This window comes from Rhizopus delemar, genomic scaffold (genome assembly GCF_000149305.1).
Source record: "Rhizopus delemar RA 99-880 supercont3.2 genomic scaffold, whole genome shotgun sequence".
Lineage (NCBI taxonomy): Eukaryota > Fungi > Mucoromycota > Mucoromycetes > Mucorales > Rhizopodaceae > Rhizopus > Rhizopus delemar.
This window is the reverse complement of record NW_027137828.1, coordinates 1,402,427-1,430,388: the sequence shown is the minus strand read 5'-3', so window position 1 is coordinate 1,430,388 and position 27,962 is coordinate 1,402,427. Positions and strand designations below refer to the sequence as shown.

At 35.2% G+C, this 27,962-nt stretch overlaps 9 protein-coding genes across 9 annotated transcripts; 6 read left to right on the top strand and 3 right to left on the bottom strand.

The window, feature by feature from the left end:
- Positions 1-739: 739 nt before the first annotated feature.
- On the top strand, positions 740-7,592 carry RO3G_02774 (uncharacterized protein; the record flags this gene model as incomplete). Its single annotated transcript, XM_067657365.1, has 19 exons — positions 740-1,811; positions 1,864-3,573; positions 3,619-3,763; positions 3,809-4,271; positions 4,347-4,506; positions 4,560-4,681; positions 4,745-4,802; positions 4,864-4,941; positions 5,007-5,450; positions 5,513-5,540; positions 5,594-5,689; positions 5,742-5,766; positions 5,831-6,039; positions 6,094-6,153; positions 6,199-6,325; positions 6,387-6,543; positions 6,603-6,809; positions 6,961-7,070; positions 7,119-7,592. 19 exons carry the CDS (start codon positions 740-742, stop codon positions 7,590-7,592), a joined length of 5,745 nt encoding a protein of 1,914 aa, XP_067513466.1.
- A 2,488-nt stretch (positions 7,593-10,080) lies between these two features.
- Positions 10,081-10,650, bottom strand: RO3G_02773 (uncharacterized protein; the record flags this gene model as incomplete). Its single annotated transcript, XM_067657364.1, has 2 exons — positions 10,081-10,493; positions 10,617-10,650. 2 exons carry the CDS (start codon positions 10,648-10,650, stop codon positions 10,081-10,083), a joined length of 447 nt encoding a protein of 148 aa, XP_067513465.1.
- A 2,749-nt stretch (positions 10,651-13,399) lies between these two features.
- Positions 13,400-15,055, top strand: RO3G_02772 (uncharacterized protein; the record flags this gene model as incomplete). The annotated part of the gene is made up of 1 exon (XM_067657363.1): positions 13,400-15,055. The coding sequence occupies one exon, from the start codon at positions 13,400-13,402 to the stop codon at positions 15,053-15,055; it is 1,656 nt and encodes a 551-aa protein (XP_067513464.1).
- A 47-nt stretch (positions 15,056-15,102) lies between these two features.
- On the bottom strand, positions 15,103-16,953 carry RO3G_02771 (uncharacterized protein; the record flags this gene model as incomplete). The annotated part of the gene is made up of 8 exons (XM_067657362.1): positions 15,103-15,460; positions 15,505-15,668; positions 15,714-15,838; positions 15,885-15,962; positions 16,007-16,063; positions 16,106-16,211; positions 16,266-16,885; positions 16,932-16,953. The coding sequence occupies 8 exons, from the start codon at positions 16,951-16,953 to the stop codon at positions 15,103-15,105; spliced, it is 1,530 nt and encodes a 509-aa protein (XP_067513463.1).
- Positions 16,954-17,334: 381 nt separating this feature from the next.
- Positions 17,335-17,752, top strand: RO3G_02770 (uncharacterized protein; the record flags this gene model as incomplete). The annotated part of the gene is made up of 2 exons (XM_067657361.1): positions 17,335-17,366; positions 17,419-17,752. The coding sequence occupies 2 exons, from the start codon at positions 17,335-17,337 to the stop codon at positions 17,750-17,752; spliced, it is 366 nt and encodes a 121-aa protein (XP_067513462.1).
- Positions 17,753-17,895: 143 nt separating this feature from the next.
- On the top strand, positions 17,896-18,271 carry RO3G_02769 (uncharacterized protein; the record flags this gene model as incomplete). Its single annotated transcript, XM_067657360.1, has 3 exons — positions 17,896-18,023; positions 18,080-18,187; positions 18,250-18,271. The coding sequence occupies 3 exons, from the start codon at positions 17,896-17,898 to the stop codon at positions 18,269-18,271; spliced, it is 258 nt and encodes an 85-aa protein (XP_067513461.1).
- Positions 18,272-18,469: 198 nt separating this feature from the next.
- Positions 18,470-21,422, bottom strand: RO3G_02768 (uncharacterized protein; the record flags this gene model as incomplete). Its single annotated transcript, XM_067657359.1, has 9 exons — positions 18,470-18,804; positions 18,853-19,007; positions 19,070-20,073; positions 20,129-20,299; positions 20,354-20,758; positions 20,866-20,977; positions 21,030-21,165; positions 21,222-21,344; positions 21,416-21,422. 9 exons carry the CDS (start codon positions 21,420-21,422, stop codon positions 18,470-18,472), a joined length of 2,448 nt encoding a protein of 815 aa, XP_067513460.1.
- A 612-nt stretch (positions 21,423-22,034) lies between these two features.
- On the top strand, positions 22,035-25,018 carry RO3G_02767 (uncharacterized protein; the record flags this gene model as incomplete). Its single annotated transcript, XM_067657358.1, has 6 exons — positions 22,035-22,626; positions 22,684-22,745; positions 22,794-23,030; positions 23,082-23,804; positions 23,868-24,449; positions 24,509-25,018. The coding sequence occupies 6 exons, from the start codon at positions 22,035-22,037 to the stop codon at positions 25,016-25,018; spliced, it is 2,706 nt and encodes a 901-aa protein (XP_067513459.1).
- A 928-nt stretch (positions 25,019-25,946) lies between these two features.
- On the top strand, positions 25,947-26,255 carry RO3G_02766 (30S ribosomal protein S17; the record flags this gene model as incomplete). The annotated part of the gene is made up of 2 exons (XM_067657357.1): positions 25,947-26,045; positions 26,094-26,255. The coding sequence occupies 2 exons, from the start codon at positions 25,947-25,949 to the stop codon at positions 26,253-26,255; spliced, it is 261 nt and encodes an 86-aa protein (XP_067513458.1).
- Positions 26,256-27,962: the final 1,707 nt, after the last annotated feature.

The following is a 27,962-nucleotide window of genomic DNA, read 5'->3' as shown; positions in this document are numbered from 1 at the left end:
ATTTATAATGTGTCTTGAAATACGTTTTGGTGATCTTAATGCAGTAAAAACAATGTTGCATCTCTTTTGTTCATCACAGACCTCACCTCCTGCAGAAGCAGACAGGGTGAGTTCGTGTAACGTAGCTTGTCAATTTGTTATTTTATTGACCATGTTTACGTATTAAATGAGCGAATAAGCTTATGTTATATTTGCTTATCTTTGAAGGTATAATAAATGCCTTGACATAAGGAAATAATGCTTCCATCTTTCAAAAATCAAGAAAAAAATAGTAGAAAATATCTTGGCTTTTTCTTGTTTTCTATAGCCACTTTAAATATCCGACGTTCTATAGTCAAGGTGGCACAAACATAATCAAGTTTTTTTTTTTTATTTTTTTCCAGGTCATGTTGCATTTTTTTACACCTATTTTGCCTTTCTTTCTTTTTTTATTACTTTTCATTTTTTGGAATATTAAATAAATAAAGAAACATGTCGAGTGCACCATTTGCATGGCAACTGTTTCAAAATTTTGGATCAAATCAAGGTAAAATAAAGGTAGTATTGCCATCTTTTCTTCTTTTAAAAAGCTATGTGGATTCTTAGAGCTTAAACTTCAAATACGAACTGATCAAGTAACTTTTTTTCCCGAACACGCGTAAAAAGGGGAACTTCCCCTTTTTATTGTTATTATTTTTCTCAACTCTTGTTATTTTAGAATGGAAATAATGAACCAGAAAAGAAAAAATTTGACAAATTCATGGGTAAACTAATGTTAAAAAGCAAGCAGCAAACTCCAGCAAAGCAACCCACTTTGACAGAGGAGCCATTCGCTGGATTATTCCGGATGCGGAAAAACCGAATGCAAGACGGAGTGTTAAATGAAGAAACAACTGTTACTGCCAACAAATTTACCTTTAGATTTCTGCCAGAGAATGACAAAAAAAATTACAGAATATCATCCAATGGTAGAAAGACTCGATGGGATGTATCAGTTCATAAAGATAAGCAAGAAGAACAGTCAAATTCAGAAGAAATAATACCAAAAGAGAATCCAAAATCAGAAAAAACGCCATCTCAAAATCAGGAAGAGGACATATTTGATGATGCTGAATCATTAACTTCATTGGATTCATTACAATCCGATGATGATGTCTTGGGCCCATGGATAGAGCTAGGCATGATTCATCCCAGTAAAAAACAGGAAGATTGTAAGGATTGTATTCAACTTAACCACAAAGATCGAAATCCTTTGGATTCTGTCCGTCCTTGTTCAACCTGCACAGATCAATGGCGTGAACTCTTTCAGGAACTTGTAGAAAAGATTCAGCAGCATACACCACAGACAACAAAAAAGAAGAAAGTAAAGCTAAGCAGCAAAGAAGAAGAAACAAAGATACCTAGTATAAAAGAAACTACAAAGACTAGCAGCAAGAACAATGCAAAATTTAACAATAAAGAAAGCAGCGAGAAACGGTCTAGGGGAAAGAAATCAATAACAATTCCTCCGACTCAGTCAAAGCATTCACAGTCAACAAATCGAAAGATGATGGACTTTGTCTCTACCGGCGCATTTATGACACGAAAAACGGCAGAGACGTTGGCCGATCCTGAGAATGGATTCTATCCTAATCCTTATGGATATATTCATCACCAGATTGTAGAAGTATTAAATATCAATGGTATTTGGTACCGTGGTACATTAGAAATGATGGATAAAGGAAAAGTCTTGGTAAAGTACAGCGATTGGGATGACCAAGAAGAATGGGTTATCATGGGTAGTCGTAGGTTACGAATTGTGCCACTTGAAATCATTGCTAAAGAGAAAGATGGTAAACATACCCCTTTTTAATACAATAGTTTGCTTAATAGTTTTTTAAACAGAAGAAACAAAAGGACAACAAGAAGTTAATAGCTTAGCAATAAAGGATGCACCAACACTCATTCCCCGTGTAAAAATCAGCGGAAAAGAGGATGATTATGTTAGCTGTACACTAGATAAAGATCCACAGCAGCTATTCAATGACAACGAAGTTTTTATGACACGACGTATGGCACGTGCCTTGGTTGATGAACATGGATTTCGGCCTAATTCATTTGGCTATCGCCGTAATAGACCTGTGGCCGTTGTTTTTAATATCAAAGACAAGGAATGTATTGGCTACCTAAGAGAGATGAGAAAGGATCAAGTTCGTGTGTGGTATCCGGATTTGCATCAATCCGAATGGATCGTTATGGGCAGTAGAAGACTAAGGCTGCTTAAACCTGAGGAGGAAGAAAAATACAAAAAAGAAGTTGATTTAGATGCCCAAGAGGTACCTGTGCCTATACAAAAGCCGACAGAGCACAAAGAAAAGCAACCAGAGGCATCGAAACCAAAGAAAGGACGCTCTTTGAAAAAGATCAAAGCTAAATCTGTCCCTGAACCGGAGATGGCCAGTGAAGAGGAAACTGTAGCATCCACGCCACCGTCCTCAGTAGTTGTAAAGGAAGATCAGACGAGTGAAAAAGATAGCATTAAACTTAGCAATTCTTCTTCTTTCCTTACCACAGGCGCGTTTGCTACTCGACGTGCTATGCGTCAACTGCAAGACGAAAATGGGTTTGTCCCGAATCCTTACAATTATACTTACAACCAATCTGTCGAGATTTTAAACACGCGATCAGGAAAGACACACTTTTGGGAATGTGGTAAATTGGTAGCCATGCGTCCAGGTCAAGTTAAGGTTCATTATGATGGATGGGACGATGCTTATGATGAATGGATTATGGTTGGTAGCCGTCGTATTCGTGTTTTGTCTAAAAAAGAGGAGGAAGATAAGCAGAAGAGATACAATGATTTGTTGGTGGCTGAGTCAAATCCAGAAGTTCAAGATGAAGTCAAGCGAAAGCGAAAGCATCAAGTCATACGTCCTGAAGATTACCAAAAGTTAGGCTTATTAGAGAACGAACAAGTGATAAAAAAAAAGAAGATAAAGGAACCTACATACATTGAGAGTGATTCAAGCTCTGAGGAAGAATTCAATCCGAAAAGAAGAAGCAAAAAGGCAAGCAACAGTCACCAAAAAAAGAAAAAAGCAGCAACTAAGCAACCAATTGTTGAGGAAGAACCTCCTGTATTGGAAGAGGAAAAGCAGATAATATCACTTCGTGTAGCACAAGCCAAGGCCTCTGAAAAGTATGAATTTGTGGCGAATGTCTACGGTTATGACTATATGCAGCATATTACGATACTTCACTTGGACAAAAAACTTTATGAGGGAAGACTAGTATCAATGCATAAGAATAAGGTAAAAGTACATTATTGTGGTTGGCCTGATGCCTTCGATGAGTACATTACTGTGGGCAGTAGGCGCATTCAGCCTATTGAAAATGATCACCAAGTTGAATGTAACGAGCCTGATTATCGTGAGCGATATGAAAAGATGATGCAAGATGGGCCAGTTGAGACGTGTCAGCATAAGCATCAACCACCAGTGTCAAAGAAATTGAACAGAAAGCGATTGACATTAGAAGATGTTCAAGATGAAGAAGGCGAAGCTGCACAAGTAGAATATTATAAAGGACCTACAAATGAGGATGACGAAATAGAAGGTAAAAGAACATAAAAAAGCACTAATAAAAAATATTTATTAACAGATACAATCGTAGTGGTTGAAATGGATTCATGGAGAGTTTATTGTAATCAATGCAATGTCATCATTAAACAATTTAGATATTACTGTACTTATTGTGAGAATCCATCCATTGGGCATGATTATCGAAGTTTTGAGCTTTGTCTAAGGTAGTGATGGTTAATTAGAGAGAGAGAACTAAGCATATCGTATAGATGCTTTGATCAGAATTTTCCATTCTGGCATGAACATCCTCGATCCAGTTTCGCCATTCAAGCTGTTATCGATGCAGAAATTGGCCCAAGGCCCATTAAGGGTGAACTTGTGACAGTATGGGAAGAAGATGTATTAGAAGAAGAACCATTGCAAGAGGATACTAATGCAAGTAATATTTTTACTGGAGAGATACCAATTGATAGTGATCAAGGATACAAATATCTCAAGCGTTGGAAACGCAGAAAAGTATGTGCTTTTTGTAATGATGACGATGATACGTCAGAGGAACTAGGGCAGTTCATTGGGCCATTCGTTATTGCGACGTATAACAAGAATGGTGTTGAAAAAAAACGATCCTTTTGGGCGCATGATGCTTGTGCAAGGTATTCACCAGAGGTATTTTGTACACCTGAAGGCAAGTGGTATAATGTTACATTGGCTTTACGGCGTGGTAGAGGCATGGTATGACATTTATATGCAGTTAGTATGTTTGCTGGTTGACTTATTTTAAAACATACTCTATCTACTTACATTTAGCGTTGCTATACATGTAAAGAAAAGGGTGCTACTATAGGCTGCTTTGAATCCAAGTGCTCAAAGAGTTTCCATCTACCGTGCTCAAAAAAACCAGTTAGCTATTTTAAAAGTGGAGTCATTTTTTGGTGTAGAATACACGAAGCCTATTATAATAAGAAAGGTAAGTGAAAGGTGCTTATTTATTTTTATTTTATTTATCACCGCTTACCTTAGATACCTATGTAAATGTATTTAATTGTGATGGATGTGGCAAGAAGATGGAAGATGAGTCTTGGTTTACATGTGTGCCATGTTCATCATCAAGCTATTTCTCATCATTTGACTTGTGCAGTGAGGTAAGCAAAATGACATTGCTTCTTTTGCTGCATTTTTATTCATATTGGTACTTTATCATCTAGTGCTACGAAAAGTTTCCTTCTGACCACCCCCACAACGAAGATGAATTTGAGGAAACATGTAAGAGACTAAAACATTAGCAAGACATGAAAAAAAATGATATAAAAACTACTTATAATAGCCCTGGCTATCCTAAAAGAAATGGAAGCCCAAAAGGCCAGAGAAGCAGCAAAGAAGAAGGAAGAGGCCCGTGAAGCCAGTAAGGCTATTATTCTACCTGCACATAGTTATACTCTTATTTAACTCTAACCTAACTTTGTTTAGATGCTAAAAAGAAGAAAAAATCTCTGTTTCCACGTAAGCGGCGTAAGCTTCCTGATGGATCCACGCCCATCTCTTGCTGTTATTGTGGCACTTTTGAAGCAGAAAGTTGGCGAAAGGGATACGATGGAGGAGTGATAATGTGTAATCCATGTTTTGAACTGGCTCTGATGGTAGACAATGACGAACGGCCATCGAGCGATATGCCGCTTGTGATTCATAACACGGAGCAGCAATACATGACATCAATCGAAGACTATTCTCACAAACCTTATTTCACTAGAGACACAGCAACCAAGGTTAATAATGATTCCGCTGTAGGGCAAAGATTAGGTTCATATGAACCACAGCCGAATCAACTATTTTCTTTGACTTTTGATTCAACTTATTTTGATATTCCTGGACGTGCCCCACGATGGGCTACTCATTCAGGAACAGACTATCACGGTATAAAAAAAAAAGAAAAAAAAGAAAAAAAAAGTTTCCTAAAGCAAATTGAATATATTTAGGAACCTGGCTGCCCCAAACAGTTCGCCGGTAAAATCATGTAAAAAGAAACGACTAGGACACGTATTTATTTATTTCTAAAGAGCTATTCTGAAATACACAAGCAAAGATGAAAGAATTCTGTCCAATTTCCTGGGAAGAGGTACGGATGCTATTGAGTGCTTTTTACTGCAGCGAAGGTAAGGAGATAACATGTATATGTCAACTGTGTTTGATTTTATTTTTTATTAGATGCATTGGTGTTGACATTAATCCCGTAAAAAAAAAGAAAAGAAAAACTATAAACCCTTAATTTTTCATAAATTCAACTTTTTTAATAGGCTGCCATCTCTTTGTCTCAACGTAATTGCTGTTTTGAGATTCCTCCAGGTTTGACGTCTGCAGAATATCGACCGATTATTGCCCAGGCTGATTCTCGACAGTTGACTGGTGCATTATTTACAGACGAATCATTCCATCATATCCTTTCTCATCCACCTTACAAAGACTGTGTCACTTATTCCACCCATCTAGAAGGAGATCTCTCAAGGTACATTCTATAAGTAAGAAAAACAATAGGAAAACTTACGGCATATATTTATAGATTTACAAGTATTGAAGAATTTAATAGAGAATATACAAAGGTTGTAGAAGAAAGTTGGAGGTAAAGCTTGTAATGTTCAGTGTTGTTTTCTAAAACTGTTTCTAGATTGCTGAAAATGAGTCGGAGGTTGACACTAGGTATTGGTGATAATCGAGAACACTGCTTTTATATACCCGTTGGATACCATATGTTTAGAATTTATATCGACGAAGGGTTTGAACTCGAAGAGCTTGTACATATACGAAAATGTGCACATATAATGCTAAAAATATTAATACAAGTGTATATAATAGGTTATTAAAAGACAACGTTACTGCTCAGCCTTTGGATTAGGAACTTATTTATGTGTTCAATTTGATTTCTTGGTATTTACCCACGAATTCATTGCTACTTTTCGAAAAATACCCAAAGAGAATATAGATCGTATGCTGATCAAAGATGATCAAGACGGTATGCTTTTATATTCTACCAAACTTTTTTTATAGCTCATGCTATTTTACTTGTACTAGAGTGTATTGCTACTAAACGCACTCTTCATGGTGTACCTTCCTCTGCTATTATGAGAAAGAGTGTTGTGATGGGAACAGTCTGGGTATTTAAACCAACAGAAGCCTTCCGATTTGATCAATTGTGTATTTCTCGAATGGTGGAAAGATTTGGAAAAGATGATGGAAACTGGGAGCACATTGAATTGGATTTATTGGTAAACTTGAGCGGTTCAAATTCAAAAAAATATAAATTGATTAGTTTCTTATTCTATACAGGAACCATACCATGAGCAGCCAATTGCTGAAATAGGTTACATTTTAATAGAAGTGTAAAAGAGAAAGAAAAATTTTCTAATATTTTCCCTTATAACTTGTTCAGTTGATGAGGAAACACCTAAAGACGAAGAAGAAAAGGAGGATTTAATATCAGATTATGAAAAGCAAAGACTAAAAAGAATTGAAGAAAACAACAAGACACTCTTAAAACTTGTAAGATATTAATGCTATATGTATTTCGCTCAATCTAAATCTTGTTAGGGCCTGATTTCTGAATTGAGCGAAAAATCCGACGACGTGATTCATTACGAAAATATGATAAATAAGATACCTTATTCAGACAGTGATCTTGTATTGATGGTTATTGGTCATCAAAAAGTTGAACCTCAAAGTATCAATGCCTATCGTAAAACTTTAGTCAGTATTGCTCGAGAAGCTACACAACGGCTGGCGCCCAAAGGCATGTTAATCATTGGCACACAAGACATCCGAGACCCAGTCAATGGCAAGTTGTGGCCCATGTCAATGCTTGTTTTGGAAGACATTGAAAGAGAGCTCGGTCGAGACGAGATCCGATTGAAGGAATTGGTGGTCACTGTACCTGATGGATACTCTAAGGATCGGCAGCAGAAATTCCCATTAGAGCAAGAAGAAGAGGAAGTGATCGATATTGAAACTATCGATGACTTTGTTCCCATTGTTCATGCTGTTTATTTAATTTTTCAAAGACTCTAATAAATTTCATATCCTCTGGCGCTTTTTGGACAAAACTTGTATGCAAAGCTTTAGGATTTGCTTGTTTTTACTAAAAATTTTGTGTCTGCCAAAGTTTTAATAAAGAATGAGATTATTATAAGATAAATTTCATCAGCATGTTGGACGTTTAAAAGCACTGTTTGGTACCACAAATGATTGATCTTATTAAATCAGTAAAGTAGCAAGTGACAGGAGGTAAGTTTATGAAAAACAATATAATTAATTTTGTTAATAGAAAAAATACGCTTAAAGAGTTTGGGTACTAAAAATACAGCCTTCATACCCAAATTATCTTTAAGCTGAAAGGGGTTGGATGCTTTCATTAATTCAGCTTATACAGTAGAGTTGATAAATTTTGTCGGTTTGTATTTGTTTTAATACAATACCTGTATTAAATGACCAAAGTGATAAACTTGGTGAAGCTTTTGTGATTTTCCTACTTTTGTTCTAGAGAAGCCATAAAGAACTTAATTACGAACATCAGCACTTCGGCTCGATACGTTTTCATTCGATGATGTTTGAGCTTTCCTTTAACTATAGCCTAAAACTGCTCAATTGGGCTGAGCTCTGGTGAACAAGGAGGTAAGCACATTACTCTGTAACCTCTACTCTCAATTTTTCTTATCATTGGATGAGACTCATGAATAGTATATATAAAAAGAGTTTGAATATTTTAAACAAAGTTGATCATTTAATTTTTCTATTGAAAAATTCCATGTTTATTAAAGAAATGATCACTGATCATTTTTAACTTGTTGCTTTTTTTTTTTTTTCATTTACGTAAGTGGTAAAAAAGTCCTTTCCCACCGTGCAATGGGGAAGGACCGCGAAAAAACCCTCCATCGTCCCGCCCTCCAGCCGAAGCCTTTGGCCAGTTAGGTAGTTTTTATTAAAGAAAACCCTCCCGAAGTCAGGCAAAGAAATGCCTATCATCGCACCTTTCAACTTGCGCCTACGAGTGTTCAGATAGTTCTTTGAATGAAGAAAAAAAAAATGGAAACAGTGAATAGGAGCTTTTTTTATACTTTTTTTTCAGGAGAATTTCTGACTGCTTCTTTTCAAATCATATTTTATTGGTCAATCATTATTACAATATGAACCTGTGATCATTCCTAACAACTACAGGCTATCCTCTTATACATAAACAAAAGGGACTGCCTATTAAAAAAAATTATTGACAATGCCATAATTGGTATAGATTATAATATATAGAATAACTTGGGGGGGAAAGAAGCAGGTTCTTTAAAGCAAAGTTTAAAACAATGCAAGAATCCAGTACATGACTTACAAAGCCTAAAATAATGGAGGCGATACATGTAACCAAGTTATATGGAGCCATGCTATATAGTACTTTTTTTAATTTATTTATTCATATTTTGCCAATTAAATTCGTGGTAATGATAGAACAACCATATTCAGCAAGGATGCTGAAACAGATTCTTAATCTATTGTACATGTATACTTAGAGTACAACAATTTTAACTATTTTATTTTAAGATCCTCAGATTTCACTGCGTTCATTAGTATAGTGGCGAACCCTCAGAAATTGAAGTTGTCTTTACTACTTTGTCACTTTTAGGCCAATAAAGTGTTTAGATCAAAGTGGCAAAGATTAACATACACACTATACGTAGAAAAAAAAAAGAATGCATCTACACAGCTTTCTTTAGGTATATCAAATATATACTGTGTAAAACTGAATGTGTTATCTCGTAAGAATAAAAAGACTATAAAATTCAACGAGGCTTAAAAAGTTATATTTTTATTTAATATTATTATATCTGGTATTTATATTCTTTTCATGAAGGTTTAATTAAATCCTTTTCAAGATACTTTGATTAATTATAGCTGTAGATATAGTATGAATAAATTTCAATATGAAGATCTGTTCCTGGTTATGCAAGTAGGCTATTTATGATTATTAAATGGACCTATTTTTCATTTATGTCACATTGCATCAAGAGCTATATTAAAACAACTTGTATTGAGCTAAAGGAGCAGAATTAGTTATGGTCGAATAATAGAGAAAAGACTGTAATAATTTTTTGTAAAGCAGTCATTACTCTGATTTCTTATAAATTAAATATGAATCATGTTTAAAGTATGGTAGAGTACGACACTGAACAAATATTGAGAGAAGAATCGTCATAAGAGCTTAATTGTTGTTGGGATGGCGAAGGCAGGGTTTGGGGGCCCACGCGGCAACCAACCAAGGCGCCATCGTATATATCGACTTCTTTCTTCATGTGTCATTAGTAGCCACAAGATGGGTTCGAAAGTGATTGTTGGTCGACGGCTGGATAGTAGTCTGGAGTTCCTACCTTGGATCTGTTTTTCAAGTTTAGAGTAGAAGAATTTCTTTTTTTATTGTTCTAAAACCTTGGGTATCTAAGTCGGTTATTGTCGGCGGTATCAATCTCCACAGAGCAGTTTTTGGTAGTTTATACCATTGATGACCTCTTGTGTACTATATGTGTGGAATTAAGCGATACAGCGGTGTGTCCTCAGGTAGAGATAATGGATGAAAGAGGAATTGGGCTTGCAGGGTAGCTATCCTTCCTTTCATTGTGTGTAACTTAGCCAAATGGGGCATCACCTTGGTGGATGTTTTCCTAGGCCCACCGTAGATCTTACGTATGTACTTGTCTTGTGCCTCTTCTAAAGTTTTTAGCTGAATGTGATTAAGGCAGTTGATAGCTATGTCATATTCCATTTGTGGCCGAACTATTTGAGCATAAAATCGAGAGCATAGGAACTTGGAGAATTCAGATGGATTTACCCCAATAGAAGATAGGACATTTATCGTAGGCATGGCTTTGAAAATATTGCTTTGAACAAGCTTCTCCGGATCAAGATGGCCGCCTGGTTTGAAGGATATTCCTAGGTAAGTAAAAGTTGTCGCTTGCGGTAGAATTTGGTTATAGATCGCATATTCTATTGTTTATGGTTGGTTATCCAAGATGACGCATTTTGAAGGATTCCACCGGTATCCCATTTGTATACTGTGTTCTTCACATTTTCGTAGTAGGTCAACCATTGTTGAGCTGTTGGCTATTAGAACCACGTCATCCGCATAGAGTAAGCAATTCAAGAGTGGTGCTAACTGTAATGGTGATGTATCATCCTCTATAGCTTGATGGCGTAGTTATACCGGAAGTTGATTTGTATATACCGAATAAAGATAGGGCGAGAGGATGGATCCTTGGAGTACTCCAGTCATTGGATGGGAACGCCTATAAGTTGCATTTGAGAGGAGCAATTCTATCTGAATTTCATCAAACGAGTTGCGTAGAAGACCTAGGAGTGGAGGTGATATATAAGGCTGTAAGATCTCCCATATATAGTTCCTGTCGACAGTATCATAGGCGGATTTTATATCCAGAAAGGCTAGAACGGGCTTGCTATGATAATGTGAACGCAGTATATGGGCCATTTATTTTTCAGAAATCGCCATTTATTTTTTCAGGACGGACAAAATTTACCAGCCGCACTGTATAAGTTTTTTCAACAAGTGACAGAGATCAAAGACATGTCAGCTTATATGAATTATCTTACTTTTCTTATAATGCCATTTTGAAGTCAGTTATCCTCTACTTTTCGATTGCAACCATCAAGGTACCTTGAAATTCCGATTTAAAACAAGCATAATGACAAATTGGTTATCATCTGAAAGAAAATCAAGTGATTGATTCAGGTTTCATTACTGTAATAAACATTGATGTGTACTTTTTTCCTCGTTTAATAATGATTCATTTGAGGCAAATTACGTGTTTCCTCCTCGGAATTGCGATTAAAGCACATATATATACACATATTCAAGACATGTTTGCACACAAAGTACTTTGATATTAATATCTAGTAATGTATGGAAAGTAAACTTTGCAGCGTTACCAAAGGAAATGGCCAGTTTTCCTTCTTTGGACACTGACACGATCGGAAAAAGAAGCAAGCGATTCCGATGGCAGTTTAAATCAGTCTGTGGCATCAATATTCACGTGTATACTGTCGTCATCATTCTATATTATTAATTGTAGCCCGAAGTATATTTTACAAGGTAACTACAAAACACAATTCTTAGTGAAACCTGATTCAAATTATTTTTAGTTATAACAGCTAATTCATTTCCATTTATGGCGTTATCCTTTTATTTTTGACGCGCCATTATCTTTAGTGAAATGGTTATTTTTTATTTGAAAAGGAGCGCGTACAAACTTGGGAATACATTTATTTGAAGGTATATAAAATTGTTAGATAAATGAATACTGTACCAATGCTATAAATTATCAATTTGCTAAATGAGATAAAGATACATGAATATATTACTATAAGAAAAGGGGAGAGAAAGCAAGCACTACCTTACATAATTAGTTATATATCAATTATAAGTGGCGATACTTTTGCAATTGGTAATACTTGCTATAAAAAAAAATAGTAGACATCCAATAGTTGAGAACTATTCTATTTTATTAAAATCAACTAGATATAATAAAAGGAAAAGCGCGTATTATACTGCTTGATAGCAAGTATCTTTAGTATAGAGATTAAGCACATAGTAACTGATTTTCTATTGCAAGAAAACTGTGATTTTAAGGGTGTTGTATATTGAAGAACATAAAATATTGATGTTACAAGTTAAAATCTAGAAGCTTGTATTTGTAGACATCAGCAAACCTATTTAAGGGCGTATTACATACAGATGTGTATTGTTGACTGTCATTGAGTTTGTTGGATGATTTAAAAAGCAGAATGTTCTCAAAAAGATAATGCAGCATTATGATCTGAATTTGAACTTCTTTTCAAGCATACTTCACAAAAACATGAAAAAAGAGCAACTTCTTTATCCAAACATCAAATCTACTAAATTAACAACTTTGATAAGCAGCTTACAATAATATGAATTACTATGTAGAGATCTCAGACAGAGGTCAATATATTACCTTTTCTAATCATATTCGATTGCCCTTGACGGAACAAAATAGAAAAACATTCGTGTAACCTGTTGTCTGAAGACAGATTTCAAAGCAAGGGTCAAGACATCCAATAACCAACACCGATTGCGCAAAAACATTAGTGGGCTGCTAAATGAACATAATGCTTATCTATTTCAGAGAATAAGTACTATATATAAAGGTAGGAGAAAAAGATTGCTATTGAAAGAAATATAGCAAGCATATGGATGACTGATTTATTAGGACTTTTTTTTAAGACAATTAATTTTATGTCAAATATTGATAACATTATACAAACTCTACAAATAATCCGAGTAACAGCAACAAAAGAAGGATAAAATGATTGTTTATATACTTTATTATGCCATCCTCCTTTACGTTCTTTATCAAACTATACCACCCGTCTAGAAATATATTCACTTTGATAGATACAATGTGCTCTATCATAGAACCCACTAAAATTCATTACTGAAGAATAAATTAAATCGTCATCACATTCAATTCAATTTTCCTACTCCTACTTTGGATTAAATATACAAGTCTATAAAGCAAATCTAAAACCCACTCAATCCTTTTCATATTCTTTTATCCACACAGATTTATCATGGATCAGGTCCTTTATAAATCCGAACCCGGGGAAATAATATTTGTAAATTACCATTTTTTATACTAAATAAGGAGTAAAAGTTTTTTACGGGGATTGTAATTTCAAGAGCTGAGTGAGTCCAAAAATAAGTTGCTTCTATTTTTGTTTATTTATTTACTTTTTTTTTTTTTTTTTTTTTTTTTTTCGTTTTCCTCTCCTTTCTTTTCTTTTCTTTTTTTTTGTATACTAAAATGAAGTTCGCTGTTCAGCTTCAAAATGACATGTTTGCACCATGGCGTCTCTCCTATATCAATTATGATGTATTAAAAACAGAATTGAAAGCAAGACAACTAGACCATGGCTGGACAGAACAAGACGAAAAAGATTTTATCCATTTATTAGAAAATGAATTACAAAAAGTATATGACTTTGTTGGCGCCAAATTAGCTGAAGTAGAGGCTCGTATCAGTTATTGTGAAAGAACACTTCAAACATTTATGAATAACCCTTCTTGGTCGTCTGAACAAAACTGGAATATTATGGATGACGCTTTAACCGAAGTTTTGTTTGACGTAAATGATTTGGCAAAATTTACACGTTTGAATTATATTGGATTCCAAAAGATCTTAAAAAAGCATGACAAGTGGACCGGCCTTCATCTTCAACAAGACTTTATTCCTCAATTAAGGGCCAAACCATTAGATAAGCAACGGTTTGATGTTGCCATTGTCTATATATCTTCCTTACACGATCTTTGTCGTCTTCAAGGTAAGCCCCGTACCGGTAACGCGGCAGCTGGTGGTGATCAAAATGCATTTGAACGGGCTACAGCCAAGTACTGGATTCATCCAGATAACGTCACTGAGGTCAAATCGATCATCATGTTGCATTTACCCGTTTTGATCTTCAACAAGGAAAAGAAATATGAAGCGAGCGATAGTGCGATCTCTAGTGTTTACTATGACAATGAGGATTTTGATCTCTACACAGGCCGTCTTCAGCGAGATGAAGGTGCTGAGGCTATTCGGTTCAGATGGTACGGTCGTATGGATTCACCCAGCATCTTTATCGAACGAAAGACTCATCATGCTGCTTGGTTGAATGGTGCCTCCGTCAAGGATCGTTTCCGACTTGACATGGATGATGTTTCTAAATTTGTCAAGGGCGAGTTGACTGCAGAAGAGATTACCGATCGCTTACGTCAAAAAGGTTTAGATGAACAAATCTGCAGGGATACAGAATTTATTGCCAGAGGAATTCAGACATCCTTTAAAGAAAAGCATTTAAAGCCTATTTTACGTGCATTCTATAACCGTACAGCCTTTCAGTTGCCTGGTGATCAGCGTGTGAGAGTCAGTTTGGATACTGATCTTTGTTTCATTCGTGAGGATAACACAGACGGCAAGGTACGTAGAAAGGAAGACGAATGGCGTCGTCCTGATGTGGGTATCGATCACCCCTTTAGCCAGTTAGATGACAAGGAAATTTGTCGCTTTCCCTATGCTGTCCTGGAAACGAAGTTACAGACTCATTTGGGACAACAACCTCCAGAATGGCTTACAAAACTTGTGGATTCTCATTTAGTACATGAAGTACCTCGATTCTCCAAATATTTACATGGTGCCTGTTACTTTTTCCGTGATAGTATGCCTCTCTTGCCCTGGTGGTTGCCAGAGATGGACATCGACATTCGTAAACCTCGTGCTACAAACTTTGGATTGACCCGCTCCAAATCATTCAAACCTTTAATCGATGGTCAATATAGACGTGCTATGGAAGCTGAAGAACGTCGTTTGAACGATGTCGCTAAAGCAAATGATCCTAGTGAAACAACAACAACAGGAGCATCTGGATTAAGACGTAGTGCACAAAAAAAACAAAAACCAAGACAAGAAGATAAACAATAAACATTTAAATATTTATTAATAAAAAAAATTTTTTTTTTCCTCTCTCCTTAAGCATCTTCTAAATAACAGTATTCAAATCTAAATTCAGTCTTTTTACGTTGACACCACGCGTTTTCATAATCAAAATAAATATATGTGCCCTGTTCATAATCATCCGTTATAGTCTTTGGTTCTTCATGTCGTTGAAACCAAGTCAAGTATTTTTTATGAAATCGCCATGATTGCTTTTTTAGTTCTTTTGCTGCTAAATATTGTTGATAGGTGCCTGGTTGATAATAAAAAATAAAAAAGAGCGCGTCCATATCAAATTTTTCAAACAGATTTGGATTCTCAAAGATTGCTAAAGGTTGTTGTGGATAATAAGAAGGGGTGATATGTGGTGTTTGTGGTTGATATGATTTCGGTCTAGATTACGCGTGAGATAAAGCAGAACTTTTTTGTATGTTTACCTTTCGGAGTCAATTAAATCAGGCACAAATTGTAGACTAGAATCAAGTATATGATTTGTATATTGTAAATCATGCCGATCTGCTGCTGCCCTTTTCTTGATCATCTCAAATGAAGACGCAAGGTCAGCTAAAGAAGGTGGTAAGGCTAGTTCCATATCCTCATTCTATAATAAATAAAAATAAATATAAGTTTTAAATCTGTCTTTTACAATCTTTACAGATTGCACACTGGTTCTAAGTACTTTATCAACAGGCTTTGATTGTTCAACAATTTTGATTGGTTCAGTCCAAGCAGAAACTACTTTGGGTACAGATGAAATCGTTTCTACTTTGGCTATTATCATTTAGTAAACAGCTTTTAAATAAGTAATAAATTTTACTTTTATCTTCTATTGTTTCAGGTTTTGAATCTGTTAAAGATTCTGTAGGATTTAGAATTGGATTTGGATTTGGTTTTACTAAGCATGTTATTAAATAAGAAAGGTCATACTTAATCTCTTACTGCTAGTGACTGGTTTAGGTATCTCTTCTTCCTTTGGTTGTATTGATGGCTTCTCTTCTATAAAGACATTAGTAACTCAAAGTATAACATTCTGCTTACCTTCTATTGACTGTGTGTTATGTTCTTTACCCACGTTGTATAGCTGTTCTTCTTCTTCCAAATTCAAATCGTCATAAATATATTCATCTTCTTCAAAGTCAGGTTCCTTATTTCATATTTGTATTTAATCCTGAATTCCCATTATTTTACTTTAGCTTACTTGATTAGACTCCACATAATATTGTACATCTTCTTTAATCCCAGTCACCTGTTCTGTTGATATTTGGTCATTTTCTAACAAGCGCAAAATCAATTCCAATCGGTTAATATGCCAACGGTCTCTTTCTATCAAATGCTCTAATTCGCCTATTCGTTCTATCTTTGCATGATCCTTTTTCCCTCGCTTAGTTGTTCCCAACATTGTTTCTATTTCTGCTTCTGCCACCTCAATCTGCCTTGATAGTTCATCGACAGTACTTGAAATCCAATCTACTGTATCTGCTTTTTCCTTTTCTTTTGGATCCATTCTTTCTCGTTGAAGCAAGCCTTCCTTTGAAAATGCCTTGGTCTTCATTTCACGTTCGACAGATTTGAACCTTTCCATTTCGGATTCAATTAACTTTCTGTTATTCAGTAAACTTGTCTTGTCTTTAATCTCATTTGAAGACAGCCAAGTCTTGATCTGATCACGTAACCTTTGAAGTTTTTTGATTTCCTTTTTTAAATCTTGTTCATATTTTTCTTTTTGACTCGTATTGTTTGTTGACTGAATCTTGTCATAGATCCCATCAAATGTTTCTACACCTTCGCTTACTTTTTTCAAGACTCTATCGATCTCGGCTTTACATGCGTGTCAGTTTCTACATAGATCCTCTTTCTTATTCACCTTGTAGTTTTTTCATGGACATGCTTAATATGGGTGTATGAAGAGAAACAAGTCTTCATCTATTCTTTTTTTTTCTCTTAATTGTGATGATGACGTAAATAACGGATAAATAATATCCCAGTTGGTCAAAGCTCTTTTTTTTATTATTAATTAGGAGTGTGGGAAAAGGGGTAGATAAAACCCAAAGCTTTTTTCTTGCACGAATGAACACTGAAATGGTATTTATATTAAACATCGGCTATTGATCCGGATCTTCAACCCCCTCTTTTTTTAAATATAAACTTGTATTTTAAAAAGCAGCAAAGCAACATATCACATGATTATATAAAAGTATTGTGGAAAGGTGAATAACAGATTTCCCCTTTTTTTTTCCTTTTCTTTTTCTTTCTTTTCTTCTTTAGAAATGGTGAAAGCAAATAATTTAGAAATAACGCAGTGTGTATTGATTCTATATAAAAAATATAAGAAGCATTTATTTATTCATTAGAAAAACACTGATAAAAAAACATGACACAGAATTTATCAAAAAACGACGAGAAAATCATAAATTAGTGGAAAAACGTCGGCGAACAGCGATCAACAATGGCATAAATGAATTAGCGATGCTTGTGCCTGGATGTGAAAAGAATAAGAGTAGTGTTTTAAATCGTACAATACAATATATTCATCAAATGAATCAAAAACAAGTAAGCATTATGGAAAAATGGAGTCTAGAGAAATTATTATTAGAACAAACTGTCAATCAACTCTGTACAGAAAGAGATCAACTTCAAAAGGAAGTAGAATACCTGAAACAACTCAAAGAACAAACCCAGTCTTAATATGATTGGTTATCGCAGTTATTATTATCTATACCAATGAAATAAATCTGAATTTTAAAATTTTTTACTAAACGACTTATATAAAGAGAGGGGGGGTGGTGGTGGAAGAAGATATTTTTCTTTACTTTTCTATCACATAAAAAATGACTGCTGCCCACGCTGCTAAAAAGACTTTCTGGTCCATCTGGTATAAGCCTGAAATTCTCCCCATTTATGCTGTTGTTGGTGGTGCCTGTGGTTTAGCTGGTTGGTACCTTACTCGTCTTGCTCGGTAAATAGATAAAGAGATGAAAAAAAAGATAAAATACTGATATCAATCATCCTTAGTGGCCCTGAAGTTGTCTGGGATCGTTCCAATAACCCTTACCCTTGGCAAAACATTGGTCAAGACACTCAAGTTAAATTGATGACTGTCAACCAAAAGTTTGATAAAATGTAAGTTTTTTTTTTTTTTTTTTTTTTTTTCTAGCTGTTATCATTTATTAATTCTTTACTAGTTACTCTCGTGATCGTTTATAAGTCCGTGCGTAGACAAATATATTTATTTAGAATAAATTTGAATCTTAAATATACTCCTTGTTTTTTGTTTTTTGTTTAATGATTAAGAAGATAAAAAGGAAAGAATACACAAGAATATATAAAATAGAATTAATAGAAAGAAAGAGGGGGAAATGACTATATATAATATATGTATATAATTGAAGTGAAGATTATGAATTATTTAGGTTCATCTTCTACATCTGACATGATTTCATCTTCACCATCTTTTTTGTTTTCTTCCACTTCTTGCATTGGTGTTGTTTCCATCATCTCTTCTTTTATTGCTGTTTCTGCTGCTGCCGCTGCCGCTGCGGCTTCTTCTGCTGCTTTAGAATCTTTTTCTCGTTGTTTTTCTAAAATGTCATTATTCACAAAGGCCATCACAAATGATCGAACATCACTATCCTTATCAAGTGCAAAACGATAAGTCATTTGGTCTAATGCATGCCCTGATTCTTCATGAGCCGTCCTTGAAGGTGCTGCTATCTCACTTAATTCTCGGCAAAATGGTTCTACTTTTTTTGTTAAATGAAACATAACAAAAGATTATGAAAGTTTACCATTTGTATAGATTGTACCAATCGTACGAGAGGCCGCAATACGTACATTTACTACAGGATCATGGGCCAATGGTGCAAGCCTTGGTAAAAAGAAGGAAGCAAAATCAGACGCATTAATACCTGCTTCAATCAATGCTTGACAAATATGTGCAAAACTATATTAAAACAATAAGGTTATACAATTTTCTTTTTTTTTTTTCTTTTTTTTTTTGCTTACACAAGTCGTCCGCGATAGTGATCTGAACGAGCAAATTCATCTAATCGTTCCATAACATGGCTTAATAAAGCCAATGCAAAATTCTTTTTATTCTCAACCACATCATCTCCGTATCCATCAGCTTGTGATAAAGAATCTCCATCTTCCTCAACCGCATGCTTCACCACATCCAACACAATCGGAAAGACATCGACACCTGTCTGTCGAACAGCAGCAAATTCATCATGACAAGCACGAACAACCAAGGGTAAGACATGCTCAACTACTCTAGAAGCATCAAATAATAAAGAGATGTCTCGCAACTGACCAGCCAAGATATTGCGAAGATGCCAGTTGGTAGCCACGCCATCCCAAACTTCAGCCAAGATAGGAATATATTCATTACGAGAAGTCACCACAAGAGTTCCCAAGAAATCAGCCAAGTGCTCAAGGACACCTTGTTTGACATCATCTAGATCCATTAAATAGAGTGCAAAAATTTGAACTAAATCACGTTCGGTACGTTCGGGTCCAATGATACGTGCGATATCATGTAGTGAGTGTGCAAAGGTACAACGTACTTTGATTTGATAATCCTTGGTTAAATTTAAATAGGTCTCTCTCAGATGTGAATCCCAAAGATCGGCTCCGGCAGTCAAGACAACAGCTGGGAAATTATAAGCACAAATGTAAGGTCGATCGACTTCCAACTTGAGCATCTGGCTATTATTTGTTTGAGCCCCCAAAGAAAGAAAGTAAGAAAGAAGGGGACCGGGTATTTTTCCTGGCTGACCGGTTTGCTCCCAATCAGGAGGTAAGAAGCGTGCGATCAATTCGCCTACGATATCTGCCAAAGCGTTGCGAACACTGCGTGAGACATCATTTCGAAAAGTTTCAACACTGGTGATTGTCAATTGAGTCTTTCCCTTTTCGGAAAGTGCACTACAAAGTGATGGAAGGGCAAGGACGCATGATTTACGAACATGCCATATTTGATCTTCAGAGAACTGTTGATAGAGTGGAAGCTGTGAAGAAGAATAGAAGTTAACCAGGGAGTTCTTGTTTATTTTATTTTATTACCAATCTTTGTTCAACAATTTCAGTATCCAACACCAAAGCCAAGTTACCGATAGCAATTGCTGCTTCTTTTCTTACATAAAACATTGTATCTGTCGATAACTGTTCAATAATAGGTAAACATGTTTCAATACACTTTTCTCGACCTAGTATATTAGCAATAGACGCAACTAACTTGCATATAAAAAATGTCAGTCTTTTAAGCAAATATTAGAAAATAAAACTTACTGAAATACAAGTTATCTTTGCTAAACTGATTTCTCCTTGATCAAAATCATCATCTGCTGCATGAGAGGTTTCGAATCCAGGTGCGGCTGATAAAGACGATCTACGTCTTTCTATTTCATCCACAGACACACGACGTCCACCTTCTTCCTCTATTGTTTGTTGTTGTCTTTTTATTTTACCGTCTACAATAGCCATTAATCCTTCGATTAATCCTTTATGTATTTCTGAGTCTATCACTTGTATCAAATTCTGATCTTCACGCAATACACTAACGACAGCAATGATTGCTTGTTGACCTAAAGAAGCGACACTAGAATGCTGATCTAAAAGAATATTGATCATTAAAGGGGCAAATGTCTTTTCTTGTGTATCATCTTCTTTGCGTGAAAATAAGTCAGGTGCATTCTGTTTATAAAATATAAGCATGTATACAGAAATGTATTATATAAAAAGGAAACCTTATAAAAATAAAGTAGGATTTGATCGAGTTCACTTGAAAATGTCTCTCTCACTGTGTCATCCATATCATACGCTAATTTTTCCATGATGGGTATAACGTGTTTCACTGCTTCTGATATACCAAGCTCCTCGAGTGCATTAGGTAATTCTTTAGCTAATAAAAGTCTAATAATAGAATAAGTTATTCCCAATCTCTTTCTTAAAGTAACTTTTTCACCTGTGAATTAAAACATCGTTTTCTTTAAACGCATAGACACGTTCAACTGATGTCCATTTCTCATCCGCTAACAAATCGTCTTCTGTTTCGTCTTCTGGCATTGTCTCTAGTTTTGTTTTGCTTTCATTTTGAATTACTTTATAAAATATATTTAAAAAAAAGAGTAATTATTAAATTAAAAAACGTAAAAACCTTCAGTTGTCAGCAGTGATTCGTCCTTTAGCGAAGGAATAGTTTCAACTATATCGTCGTTGATATCAGTATCGTTATTAGTTTCTTGTTCATAATCATCATCAGGGAAATCAAAACCGAGATCTTGCCATAAATATCATTTAGTTATAAAAAGCTTTCTTTGTTTTTTGTTGTCTTCTTGTTATTATTTTTACCTGCCATTTTCTATTGAAATCAAATAGAATATAAAAAAAAGTGAAAGAGAGAAAGAGAAAGGTTGCACAAAAAAGAGTAAAAAATAAAAAAGGGAAATTTTGAAACGAATTGCTATTGATTGGCTCTTCTATAACTAAAAGCTTTTTATTTCCTTGTTTAAAATATAGTTTTTATAAAGATGTTTATATAAAGTAATATACAATCTCACGATAGCAAAATAAGATAAAATAAAAAAGCAGGGTTCACAATAACAATAAACCGGGCATTAGGAAACGTAACGTTATTTAAACTATTTTTTTTTTATATATATCATCAGTACAAGTAAACAAGCAAAGGTCTATATTTTATTAAATAATACAATAGACCATATAAAAAGATGCTTTTCCTTTTCTTATTTTCTTTGATGAATTGTATATAATCGCGTAAAACAATTAATGGTTCTGTACGTCAATTGATTTTATTGGCTTAAATGGAGTTTTTTCTATTAATTTCTCACCGCAATTAGTTCCTAATTATATTTTTTTTTATTCTATTGACTCTATGAATAAACTAAAGTCTACAAGGTTAGTAGCACCTTTACTGCTACTATTCACCTTGCTGCTGCCATTCGCGCTGGCAATGAAGTTTGAAGATTTCAAAACCTGTTCTCAATCCGGTTTCTGCCGTCGTAATCGAGCTTATGCTGACCAAGTGACCACGTCACCTTACCGTCTCCTTCCCGATTCACTTCAATTAAACGGTGACCACGTCTATGCTGATATTCTCAATACCGAAACCAATATTCTTCTCACTCTGGATTTGAATGTCTTGCAAGACAATACAGCACGTGTGCGCATCAACGAAAAGGCACCCATCAAGCCTCGTTATGATGACCACGTCCGACATACCCTTCAAACTGATCCTCAACCACCTACTGACCCAACCACGGCCGAATACAAGGACGGTGTGGTCACTATTGTTAACAGCCACCGTACGATTTTCATTTACTCAGAACCTTTGCGTATCGAGTTTTTGGTTAATAATGAGTCTGTTCTAACTTTGAACGAACGTGGCTTCTTCAACTTTGAACATTTGAGAACCAAGGAAACACATAAACCTAAAATGGTAGAGCAGAAAAAGGAAGATGGTACGGTTGAATTGGTTGAAGACAAATCAGAACAGGATTTGTGGGAAGAAAGATTTAAAACTTGGACTGATCCTAAACCTAATGGTAATAACAACAAAAACAAAAGAAAATAGTTTGTATACGAATACTAACTTTATAAAGGCCCGGAATCTATCGCCTTGGATGTCACTTTTCATGGATTCTCCCATGTTTATGGTATTCCAGTAAGTAATATCATCTTGATTTCTATCTTTTTGTTTTAATTTTTTCAGGAACACGCATCCAGTCTTTCTTTAAAAGAAACAAGAGGTGGTGAAAACGCCTATGAAGAACCTTATCGCCTTTACAACACAGATGTCTTTGAATATGCTCTTGACAGTCCTACTTCACTTTACGGTGCCGTCCCACTCATGATTGCTCACAAAAAGAAATTGTCAGCCGGTATCTTTTGGATGAATCCTTCTGAAACATGGATTGATATTATTAAAACAAAGCAAGATGGAAATGAAGTAAGTATAAGACCTTTGTTCAATTTTTTTTTCTCTAACAGCTATGAGCAGAACTTGGCTCAAAAAGTCTTGACTTCAACACAAGCAACAAAGACGCATTGGATCTCTGAAGCTGGTGTTTTGGATCTCTTCATCTTCTTGGGTCCCTCCACCAAGGATGTTCTTCGTCAATACACTCAATTGACTGGCCCACCTGCCATGCCTCAAATGTTTGCTATCGGATACCACCAATGCCGATGGAACTACATCAACCAACGTGACGTACTTGAAGTAGATCGACAATTTGATGAGAACGATATGCCTTATGATGTAATTTGGCTTGATATTGAATACACGGACGAAAAAAAGTACTTTACTTGGGATTCTGCCAAGTTTCCTGATCCTATCTCCATGGAAGAATCCTTGGACAACAAAGGCCGAAAGTTGGTGACCATCATTGATCCTCATATCAAGCAGGCTAATGGATACAATATTATTGAGGAAGCCAAAGCTCAGAATTTGCTCGTTAAACAGGCAGATGGGTCTGACTATGAAGCGTGGTGTTGGCCTGGTCAGTCTTCTTGGATTGACTTTGCACACAATGCATCTTATAACTGGTGGAAGAGCAAGTTTGCTTTTGACCAATTCAAGGGAACACGCGAAAACGTTCACATCTGGAACGATATGAACGAGCCTTCTGTGTTCAATGGACCTGAAATTACTATGCAAAAGGAAATGATTCATGATGGAAAGTGGGAACACCGTGTTTTGCATAATCTTTATGCTCTTTTATCCGTAAAGAAAAATAAACTAGCAAAAGAAATAATTGAAGAAGCTAATTTATTATTTTACATGTAGCATTCTGCAACCACGGATGGTGTAAGAGAACGCACTGAAGTTCAAAAGCGTCCCTTTGTCTTATCTCGAGGCTTTTATGCAGGTGTTCAACGTGTTGGCCCTATCTGGACTGGTGATAACATGGCCAATTGGGAATCCCTCTATTACACAAACCCAATGATCTTGACCAATGGTTTAGGTGGTGTCGTCTTTTCTGGTGCTGATGTGCCTGGATTTTTCAATAACCCCACACCTGAACTTTTAACGCGTTGGTACCAGGCTGCTGTCTATCAACCCTTCTTTCGTGGACATGCCCATATTGATACCAAGCGCCGTGAGCCTTACCTCTCTGAAGAGCCTTACAAGTCCATCACACGGGATGCTCTTCGTGAACGTTATGCTTTGCTGTCTTACTGGTACACTTTGTTTTATGAAGCTTATAAGACGGGCACCCCTATGATGAGACCCATGTTTATGGAATTCCCTGAAGATGAGTCTTTGTTTGCTACTGAGGATCAGTTTATGGTGGGTGAAGCCATATTGGTCAAGCCTATTACTCAAGAAGGTGCTGAATCTACTAATGTCTATTTCCCTGATAACGAGGTAATCTATACACATACACGCACATAAAACATAAGCATTAAATTCGGATTCTTTCATAGCTGTGGTACAACGCCAAGACCTATCAACCCATTCAAAACACGGGTCTTCAATCCATCGAAGCACCATTAAACAACATCCCTGTGTATTATCGTGGAGGACATATTGTTCCCCGTCGTGAACGGGTTCGTCGTAGTTCAGCCTCCATGAGACTTGATCCATTTACACTGGTCATTGCTCAAGATAACCAAGGTCATGCTCAGGGAACATTGTACATGGACGACGAAGAAACTTATTCATACCAAAAGGGCATTTATACCTACACTACATTTAACTATGCACAACAAGAGTTAACTTGTCAATCCGAAGGAGACTCATCCTTCATGACCTCGCCTATCCGTATCGAACGTGTCCGTATCCTTGGTTTCGACAGACCACCCCAAGGTGTCAAGGTGATTCAAAAGGACGGCACAAGCCAAGAATTACAGTTTACAGTGGATCAACAAGTGATTACGGTTAGGGATCCTAAAGTGTCTATTGTTGACTGTGATTGGCGATTGGTTATTTATTAAAATAAAATGTGTGTTTTATCGTTTTCCTGCTTGAGCAAGATAGACTGAGTTTTGTAATGAATGCATTTGATGTTTCCCTGATGAAATCAATGATTTGATATTATCCTTTTGTGTACTGACATTAGTTGCTTTACTAAACGATTTGAGATATATGTGCTTACAATATTTGTTTCATGGCGATGACGCTCAAAGTCAGCTCTTGCCCATTGTATAATTTCCTTGGCACTTGGTTTATCCATTCCTTTTGTACATCTTACAATCTGTCTATAAAGTGAAATAACTTGGGATCGAATAAGAAACTTTTTCTTTTGTTAGCTTTTCCTTTTTATGTATTAAATTTGAGTTATTACATGGTCTAAAGAAAGCCCTTCTTTAAAGAATTTAGGTACAGGAGGTGCCTTTTGTAATCGAACTACTGAGGAAAGCATAATGAAAAAGAGAAAAAAAAGTAGAGAGTAAAGCGAAAATAGATTACTGCGAGCGTGACTGTTATGGTTTCTTTAATCAAAACGAGAACAAAAGCAAATTGAATAAAAGCGTTGAAAAGACAGTATTTTGAATCTAATCAAACTAAAAGACTGTTTGAAAAAGATGAAAGGATAAAATGAAAAGAAAATCAGAATTAAATTTTGTAATCATTTTACATGGAGATTAGTAATTGAATAATACAAGAGTGTTCTAATTGGTATCAATTTCTTTATAAATCTCATTTCTTTTACTAATTGTTTTGTGCTGCTCTTTTTATTTTTCTAGTCAAAACGATAAAAAAGAAAACCAAGAGAGAGAACTGTTTTTGAAGTCGATTACAGGAAAGAAATCATTGAGCGAGTGTGGCTTATAAATCCTACACACCGCCCTTCTTCACCCATCAAAATCAGACCCCTCCCTCTCTTTTTTATTTTTTTTAAAAAACAGTAAAAAGAATAAAATGAGACAAAACTTTATTGGTATGGTTGTTAGCAATGCTATGCAAAAGACGATTAAGGTCAAAGTAACTTCTCAAAAACTTCATCCTATTGTTCGAAAGGTAATGGTTAAATACATTTGAAAAGAAGGAGAAACTCAATGTGTGTAGACTATCAAATCACATAAAAATTACCTCGCTCATGATGAAAACCAAGCTTGTCAGTTGGGCGATATTGTACGTATTGAAGCTTGCAGACCTCTTAGCAAAAACAAGCATTTCTCAGTAGCTGAAATCATCAGAAGCACAAAGGGTCTCACTCCAACAGCATAGATGAACGTGCAGCATATATACAACAAATAATTATATATTAAATGGTCATAATAAAACCACTAGAAAAAAGAACAAAAAAAAAAAGAAGAAATGTAAATATTAAAGATGAACGAATATTTGGATTCAAAATTATAAAAGGGTGCACAAAGCTTTAAATAAGAAAAGGTATACTTTTTTTTTTTTTTTTTGCTGAAGAGATACTTGAGTCGCTTTATTTTCAATGATTCAGGAAGACATAATGTCAAACACAAAAAGGGTTTTTTATGGTTGAAAAAGAGTAGATAGTTGAAAGAGAATGAGGAACTCTTTCGTTCAGTCGCTGATGTGTGATTAAATATCTAGAATCCAATTATACTCATTAAAGTACAAGTTTTATTAAGAAGAGGAGAGGATGGACAGTAAAAATGTATAGAGAAATGCAAAAATTTAGGTGTTTGTGCATAAGCAAAAAAAAATAAGGAGCTGTTCTCTTTCTCCTTGTAAGATTTAGCTTTAAATTATTATCCCTCATTTTTCTTAAGCCCTGAATCCTGGTTAAGTTGTACATGTTCTAGCCTTTTTCCCTTTCAAAAAAAAAAAGGTGGGACACTCAACTGATTTTGAAGCAGGAAAAGCTAGGATACACATGGCGATTGATGATAGATTTATGTTAAAAAATAATCTTTTTGGTAGCAAATGTAAGTGTGTGTGTGTTATTAGAGTAAATGTATATTATCTGAACTACATGGCCTTTTCGCGTGAAACCATTTTTAAGAACTTGAAAGATGAATTCAATTGCAGTTCATGGTTAATATGATCCCTTTTCACTCTTATAACCAACCGCCTTTATATCGTAAATAAATCATTAAAAATCATGTCCTAAATGGATTAAAAAGATTGACAATTGATACTAAAACAATTAAATAATTTAAGACACAAATGTGTTTGATCGGTTCCTTTTCGGGATAATGTTCTTTGTGACGCGGTAAGCTTCATCTATGCACATCCTTTTCTGAAGTTGAGCATAATTTAAAGCAGCATTGCTTCCCTCGCAAACTTGGAATTTTTATTTCTTTACTAAAGTAAAAAAAAAAAAAAAAAAAAAAAAAAAAAAAAAAAAAAGAGTTTGAGTGAGATGCAACACACGGCCGTCTATTAGATTTTGCTGCATAAAATAAAAGAAAATTGCATGTCAAAAGATGACCAGGACAATTTAGTTTCGACAGTTAAATTTTGGTGTATGAGTTGCAAGTGCCTAGTTTTTGACTGTAAGCTGATCAAGTCTCGAGTGCTTTCAGATCAAGTGTGCGATTGTACGATAAGTTTAGAATAATGTGTTGTGTGTGTGTGATGATTAGGTGAAATGGATCATGTATCAATCCATATGTACAGAGCACATACAATATTTCCTCTTTCATGCCCGTATGAATGATTTTACATAACTAATGCATTCTATTAGGATAGAAGTGTCTTTATTAAATCTTAGTTTTCGATGCAATAAAGTCTCGAATCTGTGGAAAATAAAGGGGAACTAGTGACCCTTAATGATATAAATATAAAGCACACCTTTTATTTTTCCTACTTTACATGGTAAACAATTTCTTTTCAATAAAAAAGGGATATTTTTCATTCAATTCTATTTTTGCAAGATTCACTCGATCATTCAAGAAGCAAGCATTTACCAATGACACTTTATTCGAAATCAATCAATACAGGCAACAAAAGCAA